We start from the raw sequence: 25,974 nt of genomic DNA, 5'->3' as shown, positions 1-25,974 counted from the left end.
AATACAGCAGCAAGTCCACCTCTGCTCAAAACCCTCCAAAGTGATTGAATTACAACAATTCTGCAAAGAAGAGCAAGACAAAATTCTTCCACAGCAATATGAAAGGCTCATTGTCAGTTACCGCAAACGCTCGATTGCAGTTCTTGCTGCCAAAGGTGGCACAACCAGTTATTAGGTTTAGGGAGGAAATTACTTTTTCACATCAGGCGAGGTAGGTATGGACAGCCTTTATCTCTTAATAAATCAAATCTTCATTTAATAAAATTGTTTTTGTGTAATACAAAAATTTGTTTGATGAACTGTGGCAAATACAAAAACACTTCAACAACACTAAGAACTCAGGAAGGGGGCAATTACATTTTCACACCACTGAATGAAAATTACTTTGTTCAGACTCTGTTGGCAATATAGAGATCGATGCAGGTAGAAGTTAAGTTAAAAGTGTTACCAGATAGGGATTATTGAATGTAAGTGTTTATTTGATGGTAAGATACCAAGGAAGAACTTTCATATAAACTCGGTTTATAACTCCAGCTTCATTTCTGTGGTTTTGCAGGAGAACACGTCGGACTGCGGGCGAGGTCACTCCTTCCGCCCGTCCCTCTACACTTTACTGCTCATTCAGCTGCTTCTGCTTTATCCAGCTGTCAGTCCTCACGTTCTCTCCCTACTACATTAATTTCATTTTCCTGCACTTATCCTCCTTTTCACCCTCCTTAGCTTCTATCCCATCCTAAGCCCCCCGCATCCACCTCCTAGCCCCTTCGCCCTCCCCCTTGGTATAGTCATAGGTAATTATGGGACTTCCCATCACGGCGAGTTGGAAGCCCTGAGCGCTGCGCTACCCAGCTTGCTTTGGTCTGTGTTGCTTTGTGAAAACAGAGAGACATTTGCGTCCTCACCTTCATCTGCAAGATGAGCTAGGGTGGTGCTGGACCACTTGGATCATCAGAGGCAATGTCAGAAAAGAGATCTCAAGCCACCCAACCACCCCGTCAAGCCTACAACCATCCCACCACCTTCTCCATCCAGACAAGGGAGGGTGAAAAGGACAGGCCGATCTCCTCGTCACAGACCTCCCACCACAGACTGGAGAAATGAGGTTGCGTGTCCACCTTCACCTCTGTCTGTCAGAGGGACAGCAGGACTCCTCCTCCTCCTCCTTTCCTCCATCTCAGAGTCTCATCGCTCTGTCATTTGCCTCTTGTAAGAGGCTGTGGACCATTCAGCCAGTAATAGCCACCATAGAAGAAAAATAGCAGAAAAATAAAAGAACTGTTAAGTATACAAAATGTCACGTATAAACTGCTGAAGTGATGAGTATTCTAAACATACAGTATATTTAGGTTTTAACATGAAAAGGAAGTTAAGTGTTAAAAAGACATGAATTAGTTTATGCGCTATATCTACTTGCCAAAATGAGATATACTTTCGTGTGGTCTTATTTTTATAGCCAAAACACGAAGAGGAAATGGATTTAGATTTAGGATAAAGCTCGAGAGGAAGAGGAGACACTCGGCAGCTGAATGCTGACTCATAATTACAGATTAATGCTTTTAAAAGACATCCACTGGGGATTAATGTAATTACACGTTGGTAATCTCATTTTCTTGAAGTATTTTTCCTCATACTTACTATTTGAGGTTAGTGCTATCTGGCTTTTATTGTAAAATATGAATCAGTGTTCGGTTGCTGCAGGAACTTGTTGTGTAGTATTCTCCTTTACGATTAATCCACCACGCTGACCTCGGGTTTGGACTGATGTTTAAAGGGGAAAAAAAAAAATCTCTGCACCCTCTGATGAAAAAGCTCACCTCTGCCACTCCTCATGAGGCTTCTCCAACAACCTCGACTAACGCTCCTAACCGCGATTTGTATTCGTGCTTTACTTTTGTCACACAGCAAACACACTCACATCTCCCCGCCATAGTAGTTCCAGTTTTTTTTCCCCTTCCTTTCTTCCTTGTCTGTGCTTGGGTGGGGGGTGCTAATCATTTTTCTTTTGGTGTGTGCTTGTATTACCTTTGACTGATGCTGTTCAAACTTCAAAACCATTCGCTGCTGGGGGATAGGGGCTTATCAACATTTCCAACAAAAGTGCAGAAGAGGCCACTAAATATGGTGATCATGTGCAGTAAGTAGTGTGGTTGTAATCCATCGCAGTTCGTCATTTGATCATGTGTGAAAAGTCATTTTAGACTCCCATGTTTAGGAGCCGCTCTGTTTCATAGTGCCTTGATGCACTTTGTTTTGGAACGCATCGGCTGTATAAGAGTAGAGCTACTGTATAGTACCTTTATAAAGCAGCCGAGGCTTTGGACACTACAGGAGCCTAAGACTGAATCTGTTGGCTAAAGAAATAGCTTTACACAGAGCCATCGAACTGACTGGCTCGGCTTAATGTATTTTCCCCTCTTGGCTGTTGTTGCTGTACTCCTCCAATGCCACCTGACTGTCATCATATGGAGTTACTATACCGTTCCTTTACAAAGCCATGTATAGAGCTACACTATCAGTATACAGCGACTTAACTGGCCATAGAGCTTTTTTTGTGTTGTTTTCTTTTCCTTTCTTTTAGGGCCACCTGACTGCTATAGTTCTGCCTGAATCGTATGTGTTTGTGTGTGGATGTATGCGCGTTAGTTTAAAAACCCTCAAAGGGAATGTCTTTTTAAATGAGTCGTGGAGTGCTCGGGGGATGGCAGTTGTGCTCGTGTAACTGTTTCCTCGGCGTGTTGCGACAGACAAAAAAAAATCCAGTGTTGCTGTGGAGAAAAAGGGGGTGATTTTATGAAAACAAAAGGAGATCCATGTTGACTGCTTAAATATTAATATACGGGGGCAGAGGAGGCAGAAAGAATGTGTAGTTCATCAGTGTTTTCTGTTTCAAAACCTCGCTAAATGCCTTAGTGTTACACGTATGGAGCTCCGATACCCCCACGTAACCCTCTTTCTCACACACAAATCGATCCTGAAATATTTCACTCCCCTGGGCTTTTTTTTTCTTGGTGTTATGCAGTAAATATAGTGAGCTCTAATTTTATATTTTTACGTCTCGGAATGATTAGTTATCGATCGATGCCTGTTTGATTAAATGCTTGAAAGTGGGTGGAAGTTTTTAAAATTAAAAAAAAAAAAAAGAAAAAGAAAAAAAAAGCCTCTGACCTTCGATGTTCACACCCCACCCAAGACTTGCCGTAGTATTGCTCAGGTGGGATGATTCACTCGACAGTTTGAAGCTTAACTAGACACTCTGTACAGTCGTAGGTACTATTTGATGTGACAAATGTTGCTGGCACAGTAACTGCAGCTCAGCTCTGGACAAATCAGAGGGAAAACAAAATTCATACTGTTAAAGACAATGAAAATCCGAATGAGCATTTCCAACGTGGCCCGTTACTATCTGATGCTGGATGCAGTTTCACTTTTCTGCCATCTGTTTGTCTCTGTCCTGTGCCACTATTCTGTCTGTATTTCTCTATTTCCACTGTCTGTAAATGAACGCTACACGTGCCTGTGGAAATGTACCCCCTGCAACTTACTCTTTTTCCTGACTGTGTGCGCACACAATCTCACTCCCAAACTAAATACACTCTGTGCACCTGCACTCAGACATTATGCACACACACCTATAAGCAACCATGTAATGACACTGACTCATCCCCCGCTGGGAGATGTCAAACACCAGGAAGAAGTAAGCCAAGGACGTCACCTTCCAGGTGTTTTTATTTTATTTTATTTATTTTTTTCGTGAGCGGACGGGATGTCAGAGGCAAGCTCAGGGAGTGGGTCTCCACAGAGCATCACGAGCCCAGTAAACAGAAGGTCGTGGGAGAGACATCTAGTGACGTCTGTGTGTGCATCCTGATGGAAAATAGCTTCCGAAGGTACACACACGTCTGATTTCTGTGGTTTGACAAATTTAATTTTGCCAAAAAAAAGGGAACATAAATAGATAATTGGACCAGCTTGGGGGACGAGAGGGAGGGGTCAGCTTTAAAACATCACCCTACAGTAGATTAATGCGGGTTTTCACAAAGCGTCTCCCTTCCCCTCCACCGACCCTCGCTGCAACCCTTTGTGTTGGTGCGTCTATGTGGGAAAGACACGTGTGTATGTGATTCTGTAGTCTGTAGTCTGGTGCTATGTGACCATGTTTGACACGTGTGTGAAAAAAATAACAGCAACAATTTAGAGAGAAAAAAAAGAGTAAATTCAGTCAAACTTTCAGTGAAGTTTAAAAAAAATATAGGAATACAGCACTGTTGATAAGTTTGAGATCTGATGTCAAAATGTTTTCTCTTTTTTTTTGTTTTTCTTTTTTTCCTCGTACGTGTGTGAGTGTGAATGTTTGTATGTGTGGAAGATTTAGCTCCTTCTTTTCTGGGCACTAGTCCATGTCGTCGCTCCATTCTTTTGTACAGATGAAGCTTAAAAAAAAGAAGAAGAAAACAAAAAAGAAGAGGGCAAAATTTGTAAAATATTGTGTCTGTGACTCCTTGTAAAATATTTTCAAATTGTTTATTACAGAGAATCAGTTATTAAATAATGTTCATATTTTTCACTTCATTTTATTGTGTGGTGTTTTGTTTTGGGGGGGGTGGAAAAATTCCCCGGTAAAAATTCCAATCTGGCTGGAAAATGTGATAGAGTGCGTAGATTTTTAACTGTTTTTGTGTAGGTTTTACAGATTTTCCTCTTGATAAAGACACCACCACATTGCTATTCATACTATTTTAAAGTCATTAAGTAATAGATAAACAATTAAATGACAGAAAAGTTCCCGCTTTTCCACAATCTACCAATAGAAACAGTTAAAAAAGAAAAAACATTTTCTGTGAATTAACATTTTATAATTACAGGGCAAGCTGGTTAATGAACTACCAGAACTTTTTCTGTAATTTTACATGTTTCTCATGTACTTTCACTGGGCTGACCCACTTGAAGTCGAAGCTGTCTGTGGCCCGTGATGTAAAATCAGTTTGGCGTTACCTACTTTAACTCCTCAGTTAAATAGAAAACACACAGTCTGTCCAGAATCAAGCAAATATATAATAATCATAATGATGTTTCATTAAAAATATTCACTTCTAACACTGGGATGAGACGATCAATAAAACCCTGGTGTGTGTGTGAGTTTAATTTATAGCAGGTAGCATTTGGCTAACGTAACATGGTGCAGAGACATGAAAGTGACCTGCAGCCTGCTCTCTTTGAACTTTATTATTCTGTTTGTGCCATTTAGACACATCACAAACATTTCCATGTTCTTAACATGCTCCCTTCTGATTGCTTCATAATTACAGAGTTTCAGTGTCTGAGGCATAAAGTACTGTACGTAAACACTAAAGTGTCATTCTTTTATTAAAACTTGGGTTCAGTTACACAGAAAAATGGCCTTTGGCAGATTTAAGGCATCGTTTGTGCTGTTTTCAGGCAGTTCTGTAATGATTACTGCAAAGTCAGATAAACTGCATTAGGACAGAAACACTGTGACATAAAAGCGGCACATGTTTGACACATTTCTATCTTGCCCATTTGTAGAAATGCTTCTCAAAGTGTTTCCAACTGCTTCGCAGCCTTGACCAGGTGCCCGTTGGAAGACTCTTACAGTTTTGTGTGCACGCAACAAACACTAAAACAACCATGGTCATTTTATATGATGTTAGTGAACTGTAGCTTCAGTCACCTAAATTAAACCAAAATTACTCAAACTAAATATTTTACGACAACGAAACAGGAAAAGTTTCCAGAGTGGAAATAATGGACGCTGTTCAGTGATCTGGGAGATCCACGTGTCGTTATCCTACACGCCTGGGTTCAGTAGTCGGCTGCAGACTTGAGCTTTGTGTTTAGTGTACAGATTCAAGACTGACATCAGGTTTTCTCATTTAAGAAACAATATTTCTCAAAAAGCTTCAGGCTTAAACCTTTTAAGGAAAAGTTCATCTGCTGTCATCATTAGAAAAGGCCCGATTTGCAGACGTTACCAAAACATACAAATCAGGTTAAGCATTGGGAATACGTGAGTTCAATTCTTCACGAGTGATTAATGTGTTTGCTTATGCGTGACCGCATTCTTGGCGATCGCGCCGCTAATGCACAGCAAAGAGCTTCACAGCGTGTTAAGGAAGTCTGTAAGAGCTTTGTGCCAAGTGTCTGGGTCGTCCAGGTAACAGGGGTGGCCTGCTCCCTTCATCACCACCACTTTGTGATTGGCCAGATTGCTCAGGTTACGGAGCGACACCTCCCCGAGCTGATGGTCCTGGTCACCGTAAACGATCAGCGATGGGACCTGGACACAAAAAACACAACCATAATGACAAAAAGATCCTTTTGCACAGTGATTTCCGCTGTTCTTTTTCTCACATTTTAAAATCTGTCTCTCTTTTGTTTGTTTTTAAATTCAAACCCATAGCTAAAGGGATTTTGCAGATGTCCTAAATTTCACCTCAAGCTGAAAAAAAAAAAAAAGGAAAGAAGGAAATCAAAACTGGTCCTGTGAAAAGCTAAGACTAAAAGATTTTAGGTGTAACAGATTTATGTGTCTAGTAGTCAATAAGAATTATTAAAGTAAATAAAAGTGAGAAAAACTACAGTCTTAGTTTTTCCAGCCTGAGAAGAGACATTAAGATCTCTCATCTTATTAAAAAAAATACAGCAATATGAACAAACTCCATTACCAGTAAAAGGCTATAAAAAGCAGTTATTTTTGTAGCAGTTTTTGAAAAAAGTTGGTGCAAAACATCGATCAGATTACTTCATCAGAAAACCTGAAGAACTGGTGAATACGACCTTATCGTTTCCCACATCTTCACTGCATTAAAGTTCCTAACCCTCATTGCAGAAATACACATGAATGCAGTTACTCCGGTTTAGTTATTTTAGTTAAATAAATAAATGTTTGTTTTATGCTTTTTTGTCATCAGCAAGTTGCATTTACTACTCTGTTATCCATCTTTTGAGTTACTCTGCTGCTCCGATCTCTCTTCGTTTGCTAAGAGACTGCTGAAAGTGGAGCTACAAATACAGAGGCCTGTAACAACCTGTCACAAAAGGGACAGAAAGGGCAGGTTCTTTGTATCGAGCGCAGAGACCCTTTGGGTTTTTAATGATTTGCTCTGCTCCCTACTGTGGGTTGACCAGCTTCTTTGTAATTTCTTAAGCACTTATGTTTTGATTAGTGTTTTGTTTAATTGACCTCTTCTAAAGGCTAAATTTCATTTATCTGATTTTTTTTTTTCTTAAAATCTTTAGTATTTTTCTTGTAAAGTAAAACTTGCTTTTTGATCAGTTTGCCTGTGCTTGGTCCCTTAACATTCCCCGTTAGCTGTTTAACTGTTATTTATAAAAACCAACTCAGTGTCTTTTAAAACACTTAATAAAAGATTAAATGTGATATCCGAAAGTATTCTCTGCAAAACATCCTTTAAAACTAAAAAACACTCATTATACAGAAAAACTGTGACAATCTTCTTGCTGCATTATAATTGCTGAGACTTTAAAGTGTGAGCTGAGTCTTTAGAATATTGTTCAGATTAAAATAATAAAGAATGTACAACTTCTGCATTCAAACTGTATATAAAAGTGAGCAGGGACGACCTAGTGACCTGACAAAACCTGATTTTCTGTGTGGCAATTGCAAATTTTGTTAAGGTAAGTGCTTGTTCTAAATAAGTAAATTAGACAAATCACTTTTCAGGCTAATGTGCCTACAATTGATTTGCCATTAAGAAATTTCTGAGCTGGATGAAAGCCAGTGGCATCTGTGCAGGTGAAGTCACTTTCTCTTTTAAAAAGAAGAGTTGGGAAATTGGATGATATTCACAGCTGCTCAAGTTATCCTTTAAAAAAGGAAATGACAGTGCATATACTATACCAAAAAAGAGGAAAAAAAAACTTTTGCAGGAGAGGAACCTACAAAGGAATATCAAGCAGAGGCATATCCTCACACACAGACTCTACCTTTACACTCTGGTACTGCTCCGCTGTGAATTTGTCCGTACAGATGGGAGCGACAGGGATGTAGGCTCGCACCAGAGCCTGGTGCTCGAGGAGGAAGGGCAGGGAATACATCCCGCTGAGGGACGGGCTGATCACCACCACTGAGGTTAGATTCAGCTGCTCACACACCTCTTTGAGGAAACCTGCAGGGGCGGGTGTTCCCACTGCCACTGGTGCTTTGGCTGATTTAGACTGACCAAGTTCTGTGGACAGAGGGGAGGCATGAGAAGAGGAGGAGAGCAGCAAGGTTTGTTGATGGACAGTGACTTATTAACCTAATTACTGGCCCCAAGGCAAACATTTTCTTTTTCACCTAGCCACCTCAATGATCTATATAAACTGTAGACTGCCTGCCAGATGATTACCAGAGGCTGTCAAAGCATGAGTCAAAAATATCAGATTCTAAAAACAAGCAGAACACTGGCTGTAACGATGACTCATGGAGGGATTTCAGTGCATTAAAAACCTTCAAATTTGAACCCCCAATGCACATTAGACTTTCCAAACAAAGCCAAAGTCCTGATGCCAACTGCAAATACATCTCCATAAATATAATGCAAAAACTTAAAGTTTCACCTATGAAAATATGAAAACGATAGGACACAGCTAGCTGTGCTGATTTCGTGTTATGGGGACCCAGAATGGTATACTTTAAAAAAAGTTCTCAAAAAAAGTTTATAATATAAACAACAATAAGAAAGTCAAGAAACTGTTTCTGAGACTTCTACATCATCACTGTGATTTTTTTTTGTTGAAAAACTTAAATTTTAAAAATAACATTTTTAAGGAATAAATTGCAAACAAAAAATTAAAACAAGTTATAACTCATATATGTTAGCTGATATTTAATTAATATGTGTGTTTTTCATTTTAGGAAGGGTTAGCATAGTAATACCCAATTGTGTGGCCCTGTCAATAGTCCAAGCCCAATTTAATATTTGCGAGCATTCAAAACAGCGAAGAGCCAAAAGTTTGACTCTGAGACTTTTAGGAGCTCTTTATGTGCCGGTGGCAGCCTGTTGCCTCGCTGCGCTTCATTGGTCATGCTGACTTTTCAGTTAAAAGCCGAGTGACGGAAGGAGATGGTGTTTGTTCCCTGACAAACGCACCTGGCAGGTCGATGGCGACCGCACGGCAACCTGCTTTGGCCAGAGTCTCCAGGGTGCCGATGCTGAGCCAGTTTTCTGAAGAGAAACGTATGCCGTGAAGAAGCAGAACCGACACTTTTGCTTCTCCTGTCACAGGTTGGCTTTGTCTGTAGAACAGTGGCGCGTTGCAGCTCTCCACCTGCACTGTACCCTCCGTCATTTTAACAGCTGCCATCCTGAACAACAACAGAGGAAAGAGAAAGCAGTTATTTCACATGGTTTTCCACACTGTTATACCTCCCATTTTTCCTTTTCTTTAACAATATTAGTTCCTTCACGTGGAAAACTCAACCATCTTCTATGCCGCCAGTTTCTGTGGAGCTCTTCTCTTGGCTGCACAACTGGCTCTGTGTCTGAGGACAGAATTAAAGATCACACCAAGAGAGGACCATATTTCTTTGGAGAGAGAGAAATTCTTGTGGAGATGCTAAAAAATAAAATTCCCAACCATAATAGGTGTACACAGTGCAAAAAAAAATAAAATGCAATGACGTAACTTCATTTGCTTTGTTTTCCTTACAAAGTGTAAGCACAGAAAGATAAACGTCATGTAACTTTATGTAACATTTTTCAGCACAATAATGATCCCAAACACACTGTCAGTCTGGTAAAAGCATATCTGATAACACTATCAGTCATGAATTGGTCTCCACAGAGCTCAGACTTCAACATTATCGAAGCAGTGTGAGATCATCACGATCGAGAGAGAACAGAACAAAAGCCGACCGACATCCAAAGAAAAGCTTTGAATGTCATTAAAGAAGCCTGGAGAACTATTAATAGACTGTTTTACAAGAAAGCTTGACTTACAGAGTGCAGGCTGTGCTGATTAATAAAGGTGGTCATACTAAATATTAGTATGGCCAATTAGAATTGTACAAACTCTGTTTTTGGCTTATATCCTATATTTCTTTGTATGTTTTCACACGTTTCAGTAAATCGCTGCACCTTTCCCCACATTTTTCAACCAAAATATAGAAGACCAAGACTTTTGCACAGCAGTGCAATATTTTTCCCCTCTCTGTTAATAAATATGGTGATTATTTAACTGAAAATATAATAAAACTAATTTGAAATACTATAAAATCAATGTTTTTTAAAAAACTTTGATTTTTTACTTTAAACACTTCATAACATGTACATTTTATATATTATGTATTAAATGAAAGACATAACTGCCTATAACTGCATCACATGCCTACAAATGTGGTTATGTTGCCTCTTCATGTTATGTTATATATGTTATGTTACATTTCCGTTTGAGTGTGGCAACAAACGCCAATTACTCATCGCCCCACCCCTTTTTAATCCATTGACCGTGAATCAGAAAGTCCGATAGCAGGTTTACTGCTCCACGCTAAGTACTTATAGTCCACCGTTTTATTGCAGTGAGTTTGTCCACGATCCCCGTGCTTTCAAAGATCAGCGTGGACTTAATCGGATATTCCACGGACGTATAATCAGCAGACAGAAGTGTGTGCGCAGCTGACAGGTTAAACAAGTCGGATCAAAGTCCAGATAAGATCATTTTTATTTTACATCGAACTCGCCTATCTAGGTGCTTTTTTGCTCATCATTCAAAACACACGTGGCGACAGAATAACAACCCCCTCCTTCCCTTTTCTTACCCGACTGTGAATCCCCGATGATTAAAGGTGCAAAACAGAGAAGGTCAGACAGGTTCTTGAACCAGCTGCAGTTCAGCTTCAGTTTATCTCCCGGAAAACAACAGAAAGAGAAAAAACCTTTGGAAATCGCCCTACTGACGTCTAGCGTTTGTGGCGAGAATTGCGTTCATTGTGGCAGAAAAAAAATCACAAGTTTTCCTTTTTTTCAGGATATTGAGCCTAATCCTGATGCAAATATTTATATATCTGAGGGGCATGAAGAAGGTTCATGAACATGGACCGATGTGCCACTCCTCATTAATGATTAATACATGTATTGATCGGCTGTGTTTTGGGGATTAGGGCCACTGTTTGAGCAAAGGCGCGACGCTGGCGTGTGGGTGGTCGTGATTTAGACTTTCTGTGTGGATGTTTAACATCGTGCTGAGCTTTTGGGGGTATTTTTCTGCCTGTCAGGTCGAGCTGGTCGCTGTTTGAAGTTGACCACCCGAAGGCTTCAAAGAGAGGAGATTTTAGAGCAGAGATCTCGTTTTGACCCCCATAACGTGATTATAATAGTTTTATCTTCCACCGATTCAAACAATGAAAGAGTTTCTGCAGTGCATTCTCCTGACTGTCGGAGTGGTCACTGGTAAGTTTGATTAATTTCTTAGTTATTCTGACTACTTTCATTATTTTTGGTTGTTTAAATCTATTTGGTTAAAGATCACGAGGCCTATTTACAGACTGAGCACTTTCAAAAGAAATAAACTATTTTAAAAGACAGTTATTTTCATTTTGACAGCACCAATATTAGTATGTGATGGATTTTATCATTTCATTAATGTATGTATCTGTGTTAATGGGAGCTAGTTTGAGTTACCAGTTGTGTAACTGTGTTGCTGTTCAAACCTTTTCTAGACATCTGCTGTCTCAAACCAGCAGCAGAGCGTTGGTCCAAAGGTTATATGTGTCCAGGCTCCTGCCCAAATATTCCATGTGGTGCCACTGCTCTCCAGTTAAAACCAGGACTAAACAGATGCAGATACTGCATGGTCCCCACATCAGTCTGTAAGCATTATGTTTGTGGTTTTGTTATACATGAACAGGGTACCGCAGTCCTCTGAATGACTTCCAGCGCTCGGAGGGCCGAGAGCTCGTTCCTACCTCCTGGAACTCTGCTCGAGTGCAGATTTTACCAGGCCTGAACCTCGAGGACTGTGCCACACGCTGCTCACAGTCACTGGACTGCAGGTAAACAACACGCTTAAACTACTTAAAGATTATGGTTTGCAAAAGGACCACCAGACTTTGCTCATAAATTGGCCAAGAACTTAAAAGTTTACATATTCTCATAATAGATATGGATGTCATTGTCACTTTGGGAATTTGGAATTGGGTGAAAAAAATTTCGATATACTTTGAATTTTCTCTAATTCACACAGGGTCAAAAGTATACACCCCCGTTAATAGTTAGTCAATGGAGAGTGCTTCTGATTGAAGTGCAACTTCGCAAGCTGCACAAATCAGGGGCTTTTTTTGGTTTTTTTGCCATCAACAGCCTTCTGGGCGCTGGTTTAGCTCAGTGGGTTAGCAGGCGATCATATCCCGTATGACCGCAGAGAAGTAGGCCCAGGTTCGAGTCCCACAGCCCTCTCCTTGCTTTCCTGCCTCTATCCAATAAAGGATAAAAGGCCAAAAAAAAAATCTTTAAAAAAAAACAGGCTTCTGGCATAATTCTGGGTTGATATTTGACCACTGTTCTTAGCATAAATGTGGGAGTTCATTTAACTTAGTTGACTTCTTGGTACGGCCAAGGCTTTTGATTTCCTTAGGGATTATTAAAGTACTCTGATTCTGATTCTGAGTAAGCATAGTGCACACATTTTCAGTAGAGTTAACATCAAGGCTTTGGAAAGTCAATTCCAGAAGCTTAATGGAGCCATTGCCAAACACTACAGATTCTAAGATCATCAGTTTAAACAATTGTACATAAGTACAAGCTTTTCTGATGTGTCACAATTTTACTAAGGTCCAGAACAATACCTAAACTCTTATCCTTAGATGAAAGGAAATTAGTTAGGATGTTCAGAAGCAACCCAGGGACCACCAAGAACACCTGACTCACCGTTCACAGTTATATCGCCATGGACTGAAAGAGTGTCAACCAAGAAAGAAGCCCCTGTTTCAAAACTGACGCTTTCATGCTGACTGAAATGTGCAGCTTTCCATACAGACAAGCCAAATGCCTTTTGAAGTAAAGTTTTATGGTAAGGTGATACAGAAATTTAGCTGTTTGGCTACAATGACAAAGAGGAGAAGGTGAGGCTTTCAAACCTAAGAGCACTGCACCAACTGTGAAGCATGGTGCTGCTAGTATCATCCTCATACTTGCTGCCGGTACAACTGACACATTGCAAAAAGTGGATGGAATAATGAAAAAGGCAGAGTACCTCCAAATTCTTCAGCTCAAATTAGCAACTAGATGGTTGAAACTACCAGCAGGACAAACTCACATCAAAACTGGGTTGGAACGGATAAAGCAGGCTAACATTAAACTTCTGGAATGTTTCTCCACAACCAAGCCCTGACCTTCTGGACGATAAAAATTTGTGGACTATGCTTAAAAGCCGGCTCCATGCCAAGAAATAAACCAACCATTCTGAATGAGCTCTACCAGTTCTACCAAGCAGAGTGGTCAAATATTCAGCCAGAATTGTGCAAGAAACTTGTTGATGGAAACCAAAAGCATTTGGTTGAGGTGCAACTTGCTAAGGGACATTCAACCAAATATTTATGAACTCGCTTTGAGAAAATCTAAATTCAATTAAAACCTGTGAACCCAATTCTTGTTTTTTAAAGTCATTAAAGACGTATGCTGCACAACCATTCCACCCTGGAATGAATGACTAGCCTTGCAGATATTTATTAGTGAAAGGCTAGATGGTGTGAGGCTTTCCACCACAGAATGAGTCCTTATTCAAAAAGGCTAAAAGTATATGTCTGGACTATCAACATTGTCATTGCAGCTTCTTTCCCCAGAGTTTTGCCATCTTAAGAATAGAATAGTAGAAAATAATGGCGGGCCATTACTATCTACTGATATTAGGTAATTGCCAGCAACATCGACATTTACAAATGCCAATAAATTTAAAAGAAAGAAGAAGAAATGGGAGAAACACCCTTCAAACACATCATGTTGCTGTTTCATAGTTTCTCCATATGAACTTTCCTGTCTGCAACACATGTTTGGAGCACCAGAAACACAACAAACAGTGAATTGTGTCCCTGAAAAAAAAAAATCATCAACCAATATATCAGAATAGTCTTAAATGATTAAATATTGGTATCGATATCAATATTAAAATCTGTATCTTTACCAATCAGGGTCTAGTTAAGACGGCATTTATTTAATAATGCTGACACTGATATATCGGCAATCAGCTGACATGTCATCCCTGCCAGTATATCAGTCGGGCTTTCATTATACTGTCTGTTAAATGTTAAACATAATATTCTTAAAAATAACTTTAAAATGTTCACTGATTAATTTAAAAACACTTTGTAGACATTAAGTTTATCCTCTGAAAGTAAAGAGCTTTGACATGAAAATATTTCTCATCAACAGAGCTTTCAACTATGAGACTCGTCCAGTTGTCACCTGTAAACATCTGCCCTGGGTGGGCGATGGCACCAATGCAGAAGTGAAGAGAAACGTGAACTGTGATCTTTATGAGAAGAAGGGTAAGACTCACATCGGTGATATCACAGAGATCAGTGCTTCCCATCGATACTGTAACCACTGATTGCTTTTTTTTATGCAGTCTATGTAAGGAAGTGCATTGTGGGTAAAGGAGAAGACTATCGAGGCAAAGTGTCCACCACAAGAAGCGGGCTCACCTGCCAACAGTGGTGGTCCAAATTTCCTCACGATCACAGGTGAGTTGCATCTTCAGATGATTCATCTGTCCCCATTGTACTGGAAAAAAACATTGTGAAGATAAAGTGCTGCATTTCACTTTCAGTTCAAAGGTCAACAACAGCGCAGCTCTATTTATAATAATTTTCCAATTGTGGGAGAGAGGTGCAGAGGTGGGAAATTCACGACAACAACCAAACAGTTGAAGAAACTTTCCTGAATAACTGTGTCTTTCATTTCCCTTAAAGCCAGACTGAAGGTAGAAAGCCAGAGTGCATTACTGCTCGTATCCTTCTCACTGTTGTGTTATCTGTAAATTTCACTGTTTTTAAGTCTTATTTCCACCAGTGTGGGTGCCTGTTTTCTTCAGAAAAACTGTGATAAGCAAAATATCATAAGCAGTCTTCAGAGCAAAGTAAGGAGCCAGATCTTTTCTCTGTACCTGACAGTGATTAAATCGTGATGAATATCTGAGTAATAGCCATCAGGTGGCCAGCAGTTCTCTAACTACACCACCGTGAAAGAGGCGTACAGGTGTGCAAATGATAGCAGATTTACATGTGATAACCAAAACAAATTTATGTCAGATATGTGTACTCTTCAGCTTGTAAAAATCCATTAATACATCTGTAAGTGTTTAAGAATGAACCCAGTCACTTTCTGTCATAGTTGTCTGAATCAATTCCCTTGGGTTAAGAACAGCTGCAGTTTCTATATTATTCATCCACACTAGAAGTTGACACTCCCAGATTAGGGAGTTGTCACTTCAACTGCATTATTTGTTTTATTTTAAACGACCAGTTGTACCAAAGTGTATGACTGACTGAAAAATTCTTTTTTTTTTCCTCAGGTGGACTCCTACAGCTACCAATGGTCTGGAGCTGAACTACTGCAGGAATCCGGATGGGGATCGGATCGGTCCGTGGTGTTACACCACCGACCCGGAGCGACGCTATGAAAGCTGCAACATTCCCCAGTGCAAAGATGGTACATCCTATACATTATCACACGTTATCCTGCTTATCTAAACTGCAAACATGTGAGATTTGTAAAGCTTTATGTAAGCTTTATTTCCTCCAAATGTCTCGTAATTAGCACTTTGATGTAACTGGAAAACTTGTTACTCGTTTTTGGCTTACCTGCTGACAGCATGCACGTACAATAGTTACTGTGTTTCCAGTTGCCTCATGAATAGCTTCAAGTTTCATTCTTTAAATGTGCTTTAAGAAAATTATTCAGCAATTATAGAAGCTGTTAAAAAAAAGAGTGGGGCTTTCTGTATGTTTGTTTCTCTTTACTTCAAGCATCTTTCACTTTGAGTCATTGTGCTTGCAGAGGTGTGCATCACGTGTAATGGAGAGGACTACAGGGGCCAGGTTGACCACACTGTGAATGGCAGAGAGTGTCAAAGATGGGACCAGCAGTACCCTCACCAACACATCTACCAACCTGAAAAGTATGCACTCATTACTACTGTTTTGTTTGCACATGAGTCGGCATTGCACGGCATATTTTGCTGTTGCATCTGCACTATTTAAAATATTTCTTTTTTCCATTTCCAGGTGATAAAAACCTGCCTATGTGTATTTTTCAGGTACCCGGATAAGAGTTTAGATGATAACTACTGCCGTAACCCTGATGCCTCTCCGGTGCCTTGGTGTTACACCACTGACCCTGAGGTGGAAAGGGAAAACTGTGACATCAGCCGATGCAGTAAGAGCTTGCATTTATTGGAACTTTACTGGACAAACTCCTACAGTAGAGTCTTTACTTTTACTTTTTTAGAGAGAGAAAAAAGAAAAGCAAAAAAGTCTCCATCATTTCCATCTTCTCCAGAATTCAGTATCTTTTGCTTGCTTATAGGCAAAATTATTAATTAATCAACTGAGAAATGAATTGCTGTCTTATACAGTGAGTAAGATAATTACTAGATGTTACTGTAATGTTTTGTATCACTGTATAAATTTACTGGATTAAACTTGTGGCTTATTTGTTTGTTCTGTTCTTGTCAGTGGGTCCCTCAGGCAAGAAAGAGGAAGCCAAATTGATTCCTGTAGTACTCTGAGACACAGTGGGATTAGAGAGTCTCATTAAGTTGCTGTAATTAAATCTAGAAAAATCACCTTTTCTGTGTTTGTACAAATTGCGTTCAGAAATGTGAGACATTTCAGGGCAGACGATGATTCTCTTTAAACGAATCAATTAAAAAAGTGTTTTTTCATCGATTTAAGCCATGTATAATGGGCTGTGTTTGCCAGATATAGTGGCTTCAGTTGTAGTAGTAATAGTTGTAGTTTTATACCCCCCCCCTTTTTTTTTCTCTATGACTTTTTGTACTGCTTTTAATCCCAGTGTATTTTTGTAGGTCTTTGTAACTCTTGCCTATGAATAGCTAAGAGATTTTTGGGGTTTTTGCTTGTTTGTTTGTTTTATTTGTATTTTTTTTAATTACATTCATGACATACAGGCCCATACTTTAAAAAAATAATTTTAATTCTAAAGCAGGTAGATGATGGCCACGTGTATTTTTTTTTTATACACTCAAGGACAAAGAGAGAACGGGAACAACCAGCAGAACAAATCAAATAAACAGGGCATTAGTGTTCTCCCAAAAATTTCAACAGAAGTTGTGTAACCTGGGGATTTCCAATGAGAATCATTGACACAAGAGAAGATCATGATAAAACAGTGCCATCCTGTGGTGTGATTAGTATTATGTAACATGTTATTATTCTCCACACACGTAAAAACCGCAGTGTTTTCCTGAGCTTCTTGCATTTTCACTGTGACTTTCGCATTCTTAGTTTTCTCATGATTTTTATCCTGTTTCGTTAGGTAATTATTCTCCTCCTTTATATCTGTGTTTATCTGATCCTCCTCGTAGTTTCTCTCTGCCGCTGTAAATCAGCATCATTTGGTCCTTAAAGGTGATTCATAAAAAACTGAGATCACGTTGTTCTTTTATCTCATGAGATTATTCCAACAAACTTTCGTTTTCTCCTGCATTTTGTTTATGTTTTTGTCATCTTTAACCTGTTCCTTCTCTCCAGCTGAAGTTCACGTGGAGAAGCGCCAGCGCTCCAGCTTCACCACCAACTGTTTCCGTGGGCGTGGGGAGGATTACCGCGGGAAAGTCAACGAGACGACGTCAGGCATCCCCTGCCAGCGGTGGGATACCCAGCAACCCCATGAGCACCCCTTCTACCCAAACATATATGAGTGCAAGTAAGTGTTGATCGCCGTTAAGGTTAACCTTGTCATTTAGTCTTTTTTAAAAAATTTTGTTTGTTGTCACAGCTTGTTAGTTTGATAGTGCTCTCGCTGCATTGCACATGAATATTAATGTCAAAACGTCACTGCAGTGAGATTTCTTGCATCTTATTTCTCTGCTGACAGTTGACAGCAGATGATGGATAGTCAGTAATTCCCCATTAAAAGCAGATCGCTCTCAGAGTGGCAGCATGCATGTGAAATGAATATTAAACTTCTTTGTGATGCTGTGATCGCTCATCATGCCAGTAGTGATTAGCGGCATTTCATTCATTCATTTTCAGTAGACGTTACAAGGCTGGGGGGACAAGAACTTAGTTATTTCAGCGTGATCTCTGTGTCTCTACACTAACCCGGCACAGTGTGTCAGTGACCAGTAATTTAATGCATCAGTGATGAGCTGAATCTGTGTTACATGTCATCCAGGGGTTTGGAGGAGAACTACTGTCGTAACCCAGATGGGTCGGAGGCTCCCTGGTGCTTCACATCTGTCCCAGCGATGAGGACTGCGCTCTGCTTGCAAATCAAACGCTGTGCAGACGACATAGAAGCTGAGGGTATTAGCCTTCTTCTCCATTTTAATATGAATCCAGCGAACAGGCTCCTGTTGGCATTAATGAATAAAGATGACCTTACGATGCAATGACTGTATGAATATTCATATGAGGACGTGCAGGGCTGTAATATCAATGTGATGAAGACCCCTCCAGCGAGAGCCCCAAAACCCTGGAATATCTGACGAGTCGCCAGAAATCGTTTCTTTTTTTCTTTTTCTCAGTTTGAACATTTAACTATAGATGAGGACAGAATTATTAGCCCTCCTATGCAAATTAATTTTTTTTTTTTTAAAAGCAGCAAAGAGAAAATTTTGGATGCTTACATTATTTTACTCTGAAACAAAACAATGAAATTATTTCTCAAAAAACAAAAACTACTAGGGGCAGGATTATTATTCACCTTGGTCTTCAGTTCTCTCTCCACAGACCTTCAGTGAAATTAACTTTATAAAGCTCAAAGCTTGTAATATAAAAGTTAAATCACACTCATAATATGTAATTCATTTTTTTCCCTTTAATAATTTAATTATCATGTGCTAAAAGAAATGATTTATGCATTCTAAATAAAACTACCATGTTGAAAATTTCTTTCTCTGTTAAATAAATAAATATTTATCTGTACACCATTATTATAATCTGCAGAAATAGAAACTTTGTAATGCCCAGAAAAATTGGAAGACTTCACCTCAAATGTAGCTTTGATTCTACATGAAGCCAGAGTTGTTCTGTCCCATTATGCTCAGTTGACAGTCTGCCATACTTAGTAATGGCCGTTGCCATGATGATGAAGTCTTTCGTCTTCTTTCCAGACTGTTACCAGGAAAACGGAAGAAACTACAGAGGCACTGTGCGTAAAACTCGTAAGGGCATAACCTGCCAGAAATGGAACGTTAACACGCCTCACAGGACAAAGTAAGATAAACGTTTAAGTTATTAAACAGCAGAGGATTTATTTTATGCACATGTATGACCTTGACCACTAATTGGCTTTATATTGAAACTGTATCTGCACTTCATACTAACATCGAACGGGTTTTGTTTTCTGTTCAAACCGATGAATACATTAGAAAATGTACTATTAAAAAATAGGCTCTGTACTTTATATTTTATTAAGGTGGTGTGTAACATAATAGTTGGTAAAAGTGTCTTGAGTAAGAAAAAAAAGAATAATATTGTTACAAACAGAAGGCCTGTCATGTTTTCAGCATTTTTAGCATGCCTTTATATTTTACGAGATCTGTGTGTGATCTTCCAGGATAAACCCAAGAACGCATCCAGATGCCAATCTGACAGAAAACTATTGTCGCAACCCAGACGGTGACCATCACGGACCCTGGTGCTACACCACAGACCACAAAACAGAGTTTGACTACTGTGCCATCAAACAGTGCGGTACAGATCTTTTCTACCTGTCTCTTGTAGCACTTTATCGGGCTGTGTGGTGATGGTTCATCCAGAGTTTGGGTTTAACATTCAATCTGTTGGTGTTTTTACACAGCTGGGGAGAAAGTGTCTATCACTGAACCAATAGGTTAGTTGAGCAGGCTTTCAAATATATTTCAAACCTCTGCAAAATATGTTTTACAGTATTGAGTCGCCTTTTTGTGATCACAGAAAAAGTGGAGTTTAGTGAGTGTGGAAAGAGAGAAGACCGGGTCCAGAGGACCATACTGCGTATAGTGAACGGGATTCCTGGGAACTCACCTTGGACGGTGAGCCTGAGAGACAGGTGAGTCTAACAGCTGATTAACAGTTATAGTAAAAGGCTTTCTGCTATGCTAGATGTAACCTCTGACCTGTGTGTGCAGAAAAGGAAACCACTTCTGTGGAGGATCCCTGGTTAATGCTAGATGGGTGATCAGCACCAAACAGTGTTTCTCCTCCTGGTAAGTCTGGTTCTTTTAAAAGTGCTCTCTGATTTCACACATCTAAAGTTTTTGGCCTTTTTGCAAATGTTTATTCTTAATAAGCGTTAGATGAGAAAACTGATTGCAGTTGTATGTCCAGTCACAAATAAAAACAACTCCACGTTAGCATTTCAGCGTGCTGCTTGTCCGTACTGGTTTAAACCAGATGCAGAGGTTTTCTTACTTGTATAAAATACTGCAGAGAGAACAACAATGACAAAAGACCAGAGATTTTTTTTTGCTGTTTGTGTGTTTAAAGTAGCACAAGAGCATGAAGAAGACTGGGATCATTGCAAAACATTAATGCAAATTATTAGAGCAGTAAAGAGAGCATTGGCAGCGTTCACCTGTTCAACTGCTCATGACACAAATATTCATTCAGCCAATTGCATGGCAGTAATTTAATACATTTACACATGGACATGGTCAAGATGACCTGCTAAGGTTAAAACTGAAAGGTGATTTAAGTGGTTGTTGGTGTGAAACAAACTGGTCTGAGTATTTCAGAAACAACAGATCTACTGGGAATTTCCTTTAAAATCATCTCTAGGGTTGAAAGAGAATAGTGTGAAAAAGAGAAACTAGTGAGCATTTGTCTGGGTGAAAGTACCTTGTTGATGCCTGAGATCAGAGAAGAATGGACAGAATATTTTGCGCTAATAGAAAGACAACAGTAACTCAAATAATCACTTGTTACAACAACCAAGGTATGCAGCAGACACACAGCAGCAGCAGCAACAGACCACACTGGGTGCCACTCCTGTGAGCTAAGAACAGGAAACTGAGGCTACAATTGATATGGGCTCCCCCTAACCGGACAACAGAAGATTGGAAAAATGTTGCCTGGTCTGCTGAGTCTCAATTTCTGCAGTGACACTCAGATAGTAGGGTCAGAATTTGGAGTAAACAACATGAAAGCTTGAATCCATCCTGCTTTGTATCAACGGTTCAGGCTGGTGGTGGTATGTAACGGTATAGGAGATCTTTTCTTGGCACACTCTGGGCCTCTTAATACCAACTGAACATTATTTAAGCGCCACAGCTTACCTGAATGTTGTTGCTGACGACGTCCATCTTCTGATCAAACTGGTTTCTTAAACATGACTGTGAGTTCAGTCTACTCAAATGCCCTCCACAGTCGCCAGACCTTAATCCAATAGAGCACCTCTGAATTTGGTGAAGGCAGAAGGGGTCCTAACCCAGTTTTAGGAACCTAATTACTACCTAATAAAGTGGTTGGTGAGTGCATATAAAAGTGTGAAATTTAAATTAAATCTCTAATAGGTCTGACTTACTGTTAGACTTTAGATATTTCTAAGACATGTCGAAATTTCTCAGTTCTCAGTTTCTCAGTTTACAGTCTTCAAAGCTTCAGATTTACCATCCACGTATGATAGAGAAAAAGCCGTTCATTTAAATCTCATCAGGAAAGTAAATAAATATATTTCCAAACTTTCCAAACTCAAAAATGCTTTAATATATATTGATAGTGCTTAATTGTCTGTATGTGTGCATAGCTACGTTGACCTGCCTGGATATTCAGCCATGATGGGAACGCTGTTTCGTGATCCTCAAGAAGGAGAACCCGGTGTGCAAACCATCCCGCTCACTAAGATTGTTTGCGGACCTTCTGAGTCTCAACTGGTCATGCTACAACTGGAATAGTGTGTACTGTCAGGTCCCACCAGCACGCACACACATGCATGCATATGTACACAGACATATACCTAAAAGTCCTCCTGACTCTTTTTCCTCCTCCCTTTCTTTCTGTAGCCCGGCCGTATTTAATGAGCGTGTCTCTCAGATTTGCCTCCCTCCTGAGCGCTACATTGTAAGCGAGGGGACGAGGTGTGAAATTGCAGGATGGGGCGAGACAAGAGGCAAGTATAATACTTCGGAAGTGCCGACTTCATGCAGTACCATTCTACTTCGAATAATTAATAAAAGGTGTCTTCCTTAGAACGAGCATCTTGTTTCTGCCCTTGAAGTAATGTTGCTTCTAAATGAGGGCTATCCAGGCTACTGAGCAACAGATGGCACTGCTATTTTCAAAATTTTCAACATCTGTCCAACTTCCTTTTCGTTTCACTGTGCCTCAAAATACATTAGCTGTTAACTAATTCCTTCTTCTTAATCTTTTTTCAAGGGACTGGTAATGAGGCTGTCCTCAATGTGGCCCACATGTCTGTTATTAGTAACAAGGAGTGCAACAAATACTTCAGAGGTCGTGTTCGTGAAAATGAGATGTGCACAAACGCCTTCCAAGCTGGAGTAGGTGCGTGCGAGGTAGGTATCTGCGTAAAAATGTTGGACCATTTCAAAACTTTGCCGCTGTGATGTTACAGGAGAAATGCAAGGTCCCCTGCTTGAAGTGGTATATTTCTTAACCAAGTCATAACAGAACCACAGCACTGACCATCTTTGGTATTAATAGCTGTAAAAATTAATAGAATAGTTTGATGTTTAAAAATGGGAAAGTACGTGCTTAAACTGTGAGTTTAAGAGACACTGTTTAAATGTTCTCTTAAGCTGTGAGTTTATAAGGTCCTGGTAGGTGGATTTCATTACCTTTGGGCAGAGCCGATCCAGCTGGTTCCACCAGCTGTTTCCGCCGCTGTTTGTGTTAAGCTAAGCTAACCAACTGCTTGTCTAGCTTTGTGTTAAAAGTGCAGATACTTGAAACCCCCAGCAAGAAAGTGAACACAAGTATCTTCCCAAAGTGTCAAACTATGTTCCTTAAGTGCCACAAAATAACGGCGTAACATGTTAGGACTTAACGCTTCAAATACTGATGGTTGGGAAAACTGTTTGATAATGAAAGTTACTTTAAGCAAAGCGCATACAGTTATTTATATGTTCCTATAAATCAAACACAGTCACCAGTTGGATAATGGAAGTGAACTGGACAAGATGTGACTGCAAGATGTTTCTAACCTCAGCAGTGACAGTCAGTCATAACAGAGACAAATAATGACCCCGGAGTGTTGTTCCTGTGTGTCTGCAGCGAGACTACGGCGGACCTCTGGCGTGTCAGAACAGGGACTGTTGGGTACTCGAGGGGGTGATCATCCCCATGAGGCGCTGTGGACACCCGGGGCAGCCCAACATCTTTATCCGCGTGTCTATGTACGTGGACTGGATAAAGAAAGTCATGGAGATGGCTTAGAAAGAGAGAGCGCCGTCAAACGCAGAACTGGATATTCTGAGTATTATCAAAACTTGCGAGACCTTTTATTGCGCTGAACATGTACACTTTTCCTCTTCTCAGATGCCTTTTTGTCAGTAAAATTTATCCCTAACACAAATCCAGATTTATAATTAGAATGTGTTATATGACTTGTATTACTATTACATTACTATATCATGAAAAAAACGTTTTGTAGTAATGCATCTTTCGGGATTTCTTCTGTTATGTCTGCATTACGTCTGCATGATTTAATGAATCCTTTCAGTCGCAGTAACTAACATTAGGTGGATCAGAATCCAGTTTTTTTTTGTTTTGTTTTTTTGCTGCTGGCAGCCAGAAACCAACACATATGCCAAAATAATAAGAACTCAATAATCACACACGCTGACATGCAAAATAAAAAGCCATGCGGAAAAGGTTCATCATAAAAATGTGAGCTGCTTTTCAAAGTTTTTCTTTGATGAGATTTTTCATTTTTATTACCACTACTTCTCCGGTCTTTATTCGCCTTTACCCTGATAAATGTTTATCTGCTAACAACTACTTTTTCTTTCTTTTTTTTTAACCTTTTTTTTTGTCATGTTTATGCACCACAAACGGGGCTTAAAGGGCTCCTAATTTTACCCGTTTTTGCACCAACTTCTAAAAAAATTTAAAAGCTTTCAAACGGATCAAATCAAATGTAGCCCCCGAGGGGTCAGAGGAAAATATCGTCCCTAATTAACTTCCAGTTAGAGCAGGGGTGCGGAGGTTTACGGCACAGTTTCGGAGTTCCTAACATCCCCTGGAAATGCACCCTTTATTGCAAAACTGTACGCCTCCCCTGCTCTCCCTGGCAATGAATGGAACTCCGAAATACCTTCTTTGCCCCCAGCCTCTAAAGAAATCCCTCCTCTCCCTGTCTTTTGATGCCTGCCCCCACCTCTAAAGACATGCCTTTGTGCCTTATGCAGAACTGTATGCGCTGCACATTCTTTCTAGTTCTATAGGAGGATTTTTGTAACGCGGTCCTGATGAGCCCACGGAATTCAGCTTAAATAAACCTCAAGATCAGAGTCCAACCGAATCTCAGACACCACACGCCGCGGAAGGCCAGTGAACTCTCTCATACATTGACACACACACACGCATAATTTCTCTCTCGCGACCCCCACCACCACCACCACCATCTCCTCCCCCTACCTCTACCTTCTCCCCCATTCTATCTTTCTGTGTCTTTCTCAGTAAAACTTAAACTTTTCTTCATCTCAGATAATCCCAAGATTTATGTTTATATTTGTTTGCAGAAATAGAACCCGATAAGAGAAAAGCTTAGACCGCGTTCCTGTCTAACTGATGATGGCCAGTTATGCTCCTGTTCTATACAGTGTTTGGAAACAGCAGACTGGCGGTTGTGATTTCAGAGTCATCCTGTTCACTTTCATTTAGTAATATTTATAGTAGATGACTAATGAAAATTTGTATATGACTACCAGTTCTTAGTAACTGTTGACAAAAGCTGCTGGGAAACCCGACTGAAATTTGTAATAAATGCTGCCATGAAAAAGAAAAATGCAGATGTTTTCTTCTTTATTTTGCTTTTGTGCATTTTATGGTAATAACCTGAGACATATAGGCTACATTTGTTTGGAATTTTTTTTAATCTGGTTTCACAAGATGTTCAGTTTAAGAATGTATTAATTACATGATGAAAGTGACACTGCAAACCACCCAAACTAAGCTCCGTGCTTCATCTTTTTTAACTTAAAGCTTTATATTTTGGTCGCACGCCAACGTGTTCACCTGACATGACTCCGTGAGCGGTCCAGTGGCAGCAGCAGCTGCCCCTGGAATGTGTATTCACTGCGGTGGTTCAAACATTTCCATTTTTATCAGTTTGTGTAAACTCAAAAAGTTACATCTTGAAAATATATTATTTTTAGGATTTTTTTTCTAGCTGCACTCAGGCAGCATGTAAAGCAGAAATCCACACAGAAAGGGAGCTTTTAATCTAAAAATGCTCCATTATTATTTCATTATTATTATTATTTAAAAATAAACAGTTCTATAATTTTTTTTAAAATAGCTGGGCTACACTTGTTAAAAGTACTTGAATACAAAATCCAAAGATTGCATCTAATCGCAACTTTTTGCGTGCTCTATAAGTTTTTCTGCTGATGACTTCAAATGCTCTTTGCATGTAGCACAGTTTTTGAAATGAGCAGAGCCGGGGTTACATTTTCCCCTAAAGAAAATGTATATGATAGTGCTGCTGAGCAAACTTTGTTCTTCTGAAACTCCATTTGATGTTTTATTCCTTTATGACACAGTTAACATCTCTTAGCACTGTAGGTGGGGAGATAACAGAGGGACAGAGAGTGAAACTTTTTGCTTGA

General features: G+C 39.7%; 3 protein-coding genes across 5 annotated transcripts in view; 2 read left to right on the top strand and 1 right to left on the bottom strand.

The window, feature by feature from the left end:
* The window catches only part of cacna2d2a (calcium channel, voltage-dependent, alpha 2/delta subunit 2a), a 171,163-nt gene extending 164,965 nt beyond the window's left edge, over nucleotides 1-6,198 (top strand). For all 3 annotated transcript variants that reach the window (XM_019359243.2, XM_005453490.4, XM_019359242.2), the window contains one exon: nucleotides 557-6,198. In XM_019359243.2, coding sequence (XP_019214788.1) covers nucleotides 557-679 — 123 coding nt within the window. In that variant the 3' untranslated portion in view covers nucleotides 680-6,198. The remainder of the gene's footprint in view (nucleotides 1-556) is intronic.
* abhd14b (abhydrolase domain containing 14B) lies at nucleotides 5,747-10,935 on the bottom strand. Its single transcript, XM_003448317.4, has 4 exons — nucleotides 10,781-10,935; nucleotides 9,114-9,328; nucleotides 7,966-8,207; nucleotides 5,747-6,295 (listed from the first exon to the last, which is right to left on the bottom strand). The coding sequence occupies exons 2-4, from the start codon at nucleotides 9,325-9,327 to the stop codon at nucleotides 6,116-6,118; spliced, it is 636 nt and encodes a 211-aa protein (XP_003448365.1). The 5' UTR covers nucleotide 9,328; nucleotides 10,781-10,935; the 3' UTR covers nucleotides 5,747-6,115.
* A 187-nt stretch (nucleotides 10,936-11,122) lies between these two features.
* Nucleotides 11,123-24,935, top strand: mst1 (macrophage stimulating 1). The gene is made up of 18 exons (XM_003448389.4): nucleotides 11,123-11,411; nucleotides 11,869-12,013; nucleotides 14,388-14,503; nucleotides 14,584-14,698; nucleotides 15,529-15,665; nucleotides 16,014-16,134; nucleotides 16,273-16,391; nucleotides 17,729-17,903; nucleotides 18,375-18,505; nucleotides 19,315-19,417; nucleotides 19,761-19,897; nucleotides 20,004-20,036; nucleotides 20,120-20,234; nucleotides 20,314-20,391; nucleotides 21,930-22,076; nucleotides 22,186-22,292; nucleotides 22,559-22,698; nucleotides 23,417-24,935. The coding sequence occupies exons 1-18, from the start codon at nucleotides 11,363-11,365 to the stop codon at nucleotides 23,576-23,578; spliced, it is 2,130 nt and encodes a 709-aa protein (XP_003448437.1). The 5' UTR covers nucleotides 11,123-11,362; the 3' UTR covers nucleotides 23,579-24,935.
* Nucleotides 24,936-25,974: the final 1,039 nt, after the last annotated feature.

This window comes from Oreochromis niloticus, linkage group LG5 (assembly GCF_001858045.2).
Source record: "Oreochromis niloticus isolate F11D_XX linkage group LG5, O_niloticus_UMD_NMBU, whole genome shotgun sequence".
Taxonomy (NCBI): domain Eukaryota; kingdom Metazoa; phylum Chordata; class Actinopteri; order Cichliformes; family Cichlidae; genus Oreochromis; species Oreochromis niloticus.
The sequence above is the reverse complement of the archived record's forward strand: the minus strand, read 5'-3'. Positions and strand labels throughout refer to the sequence as shown.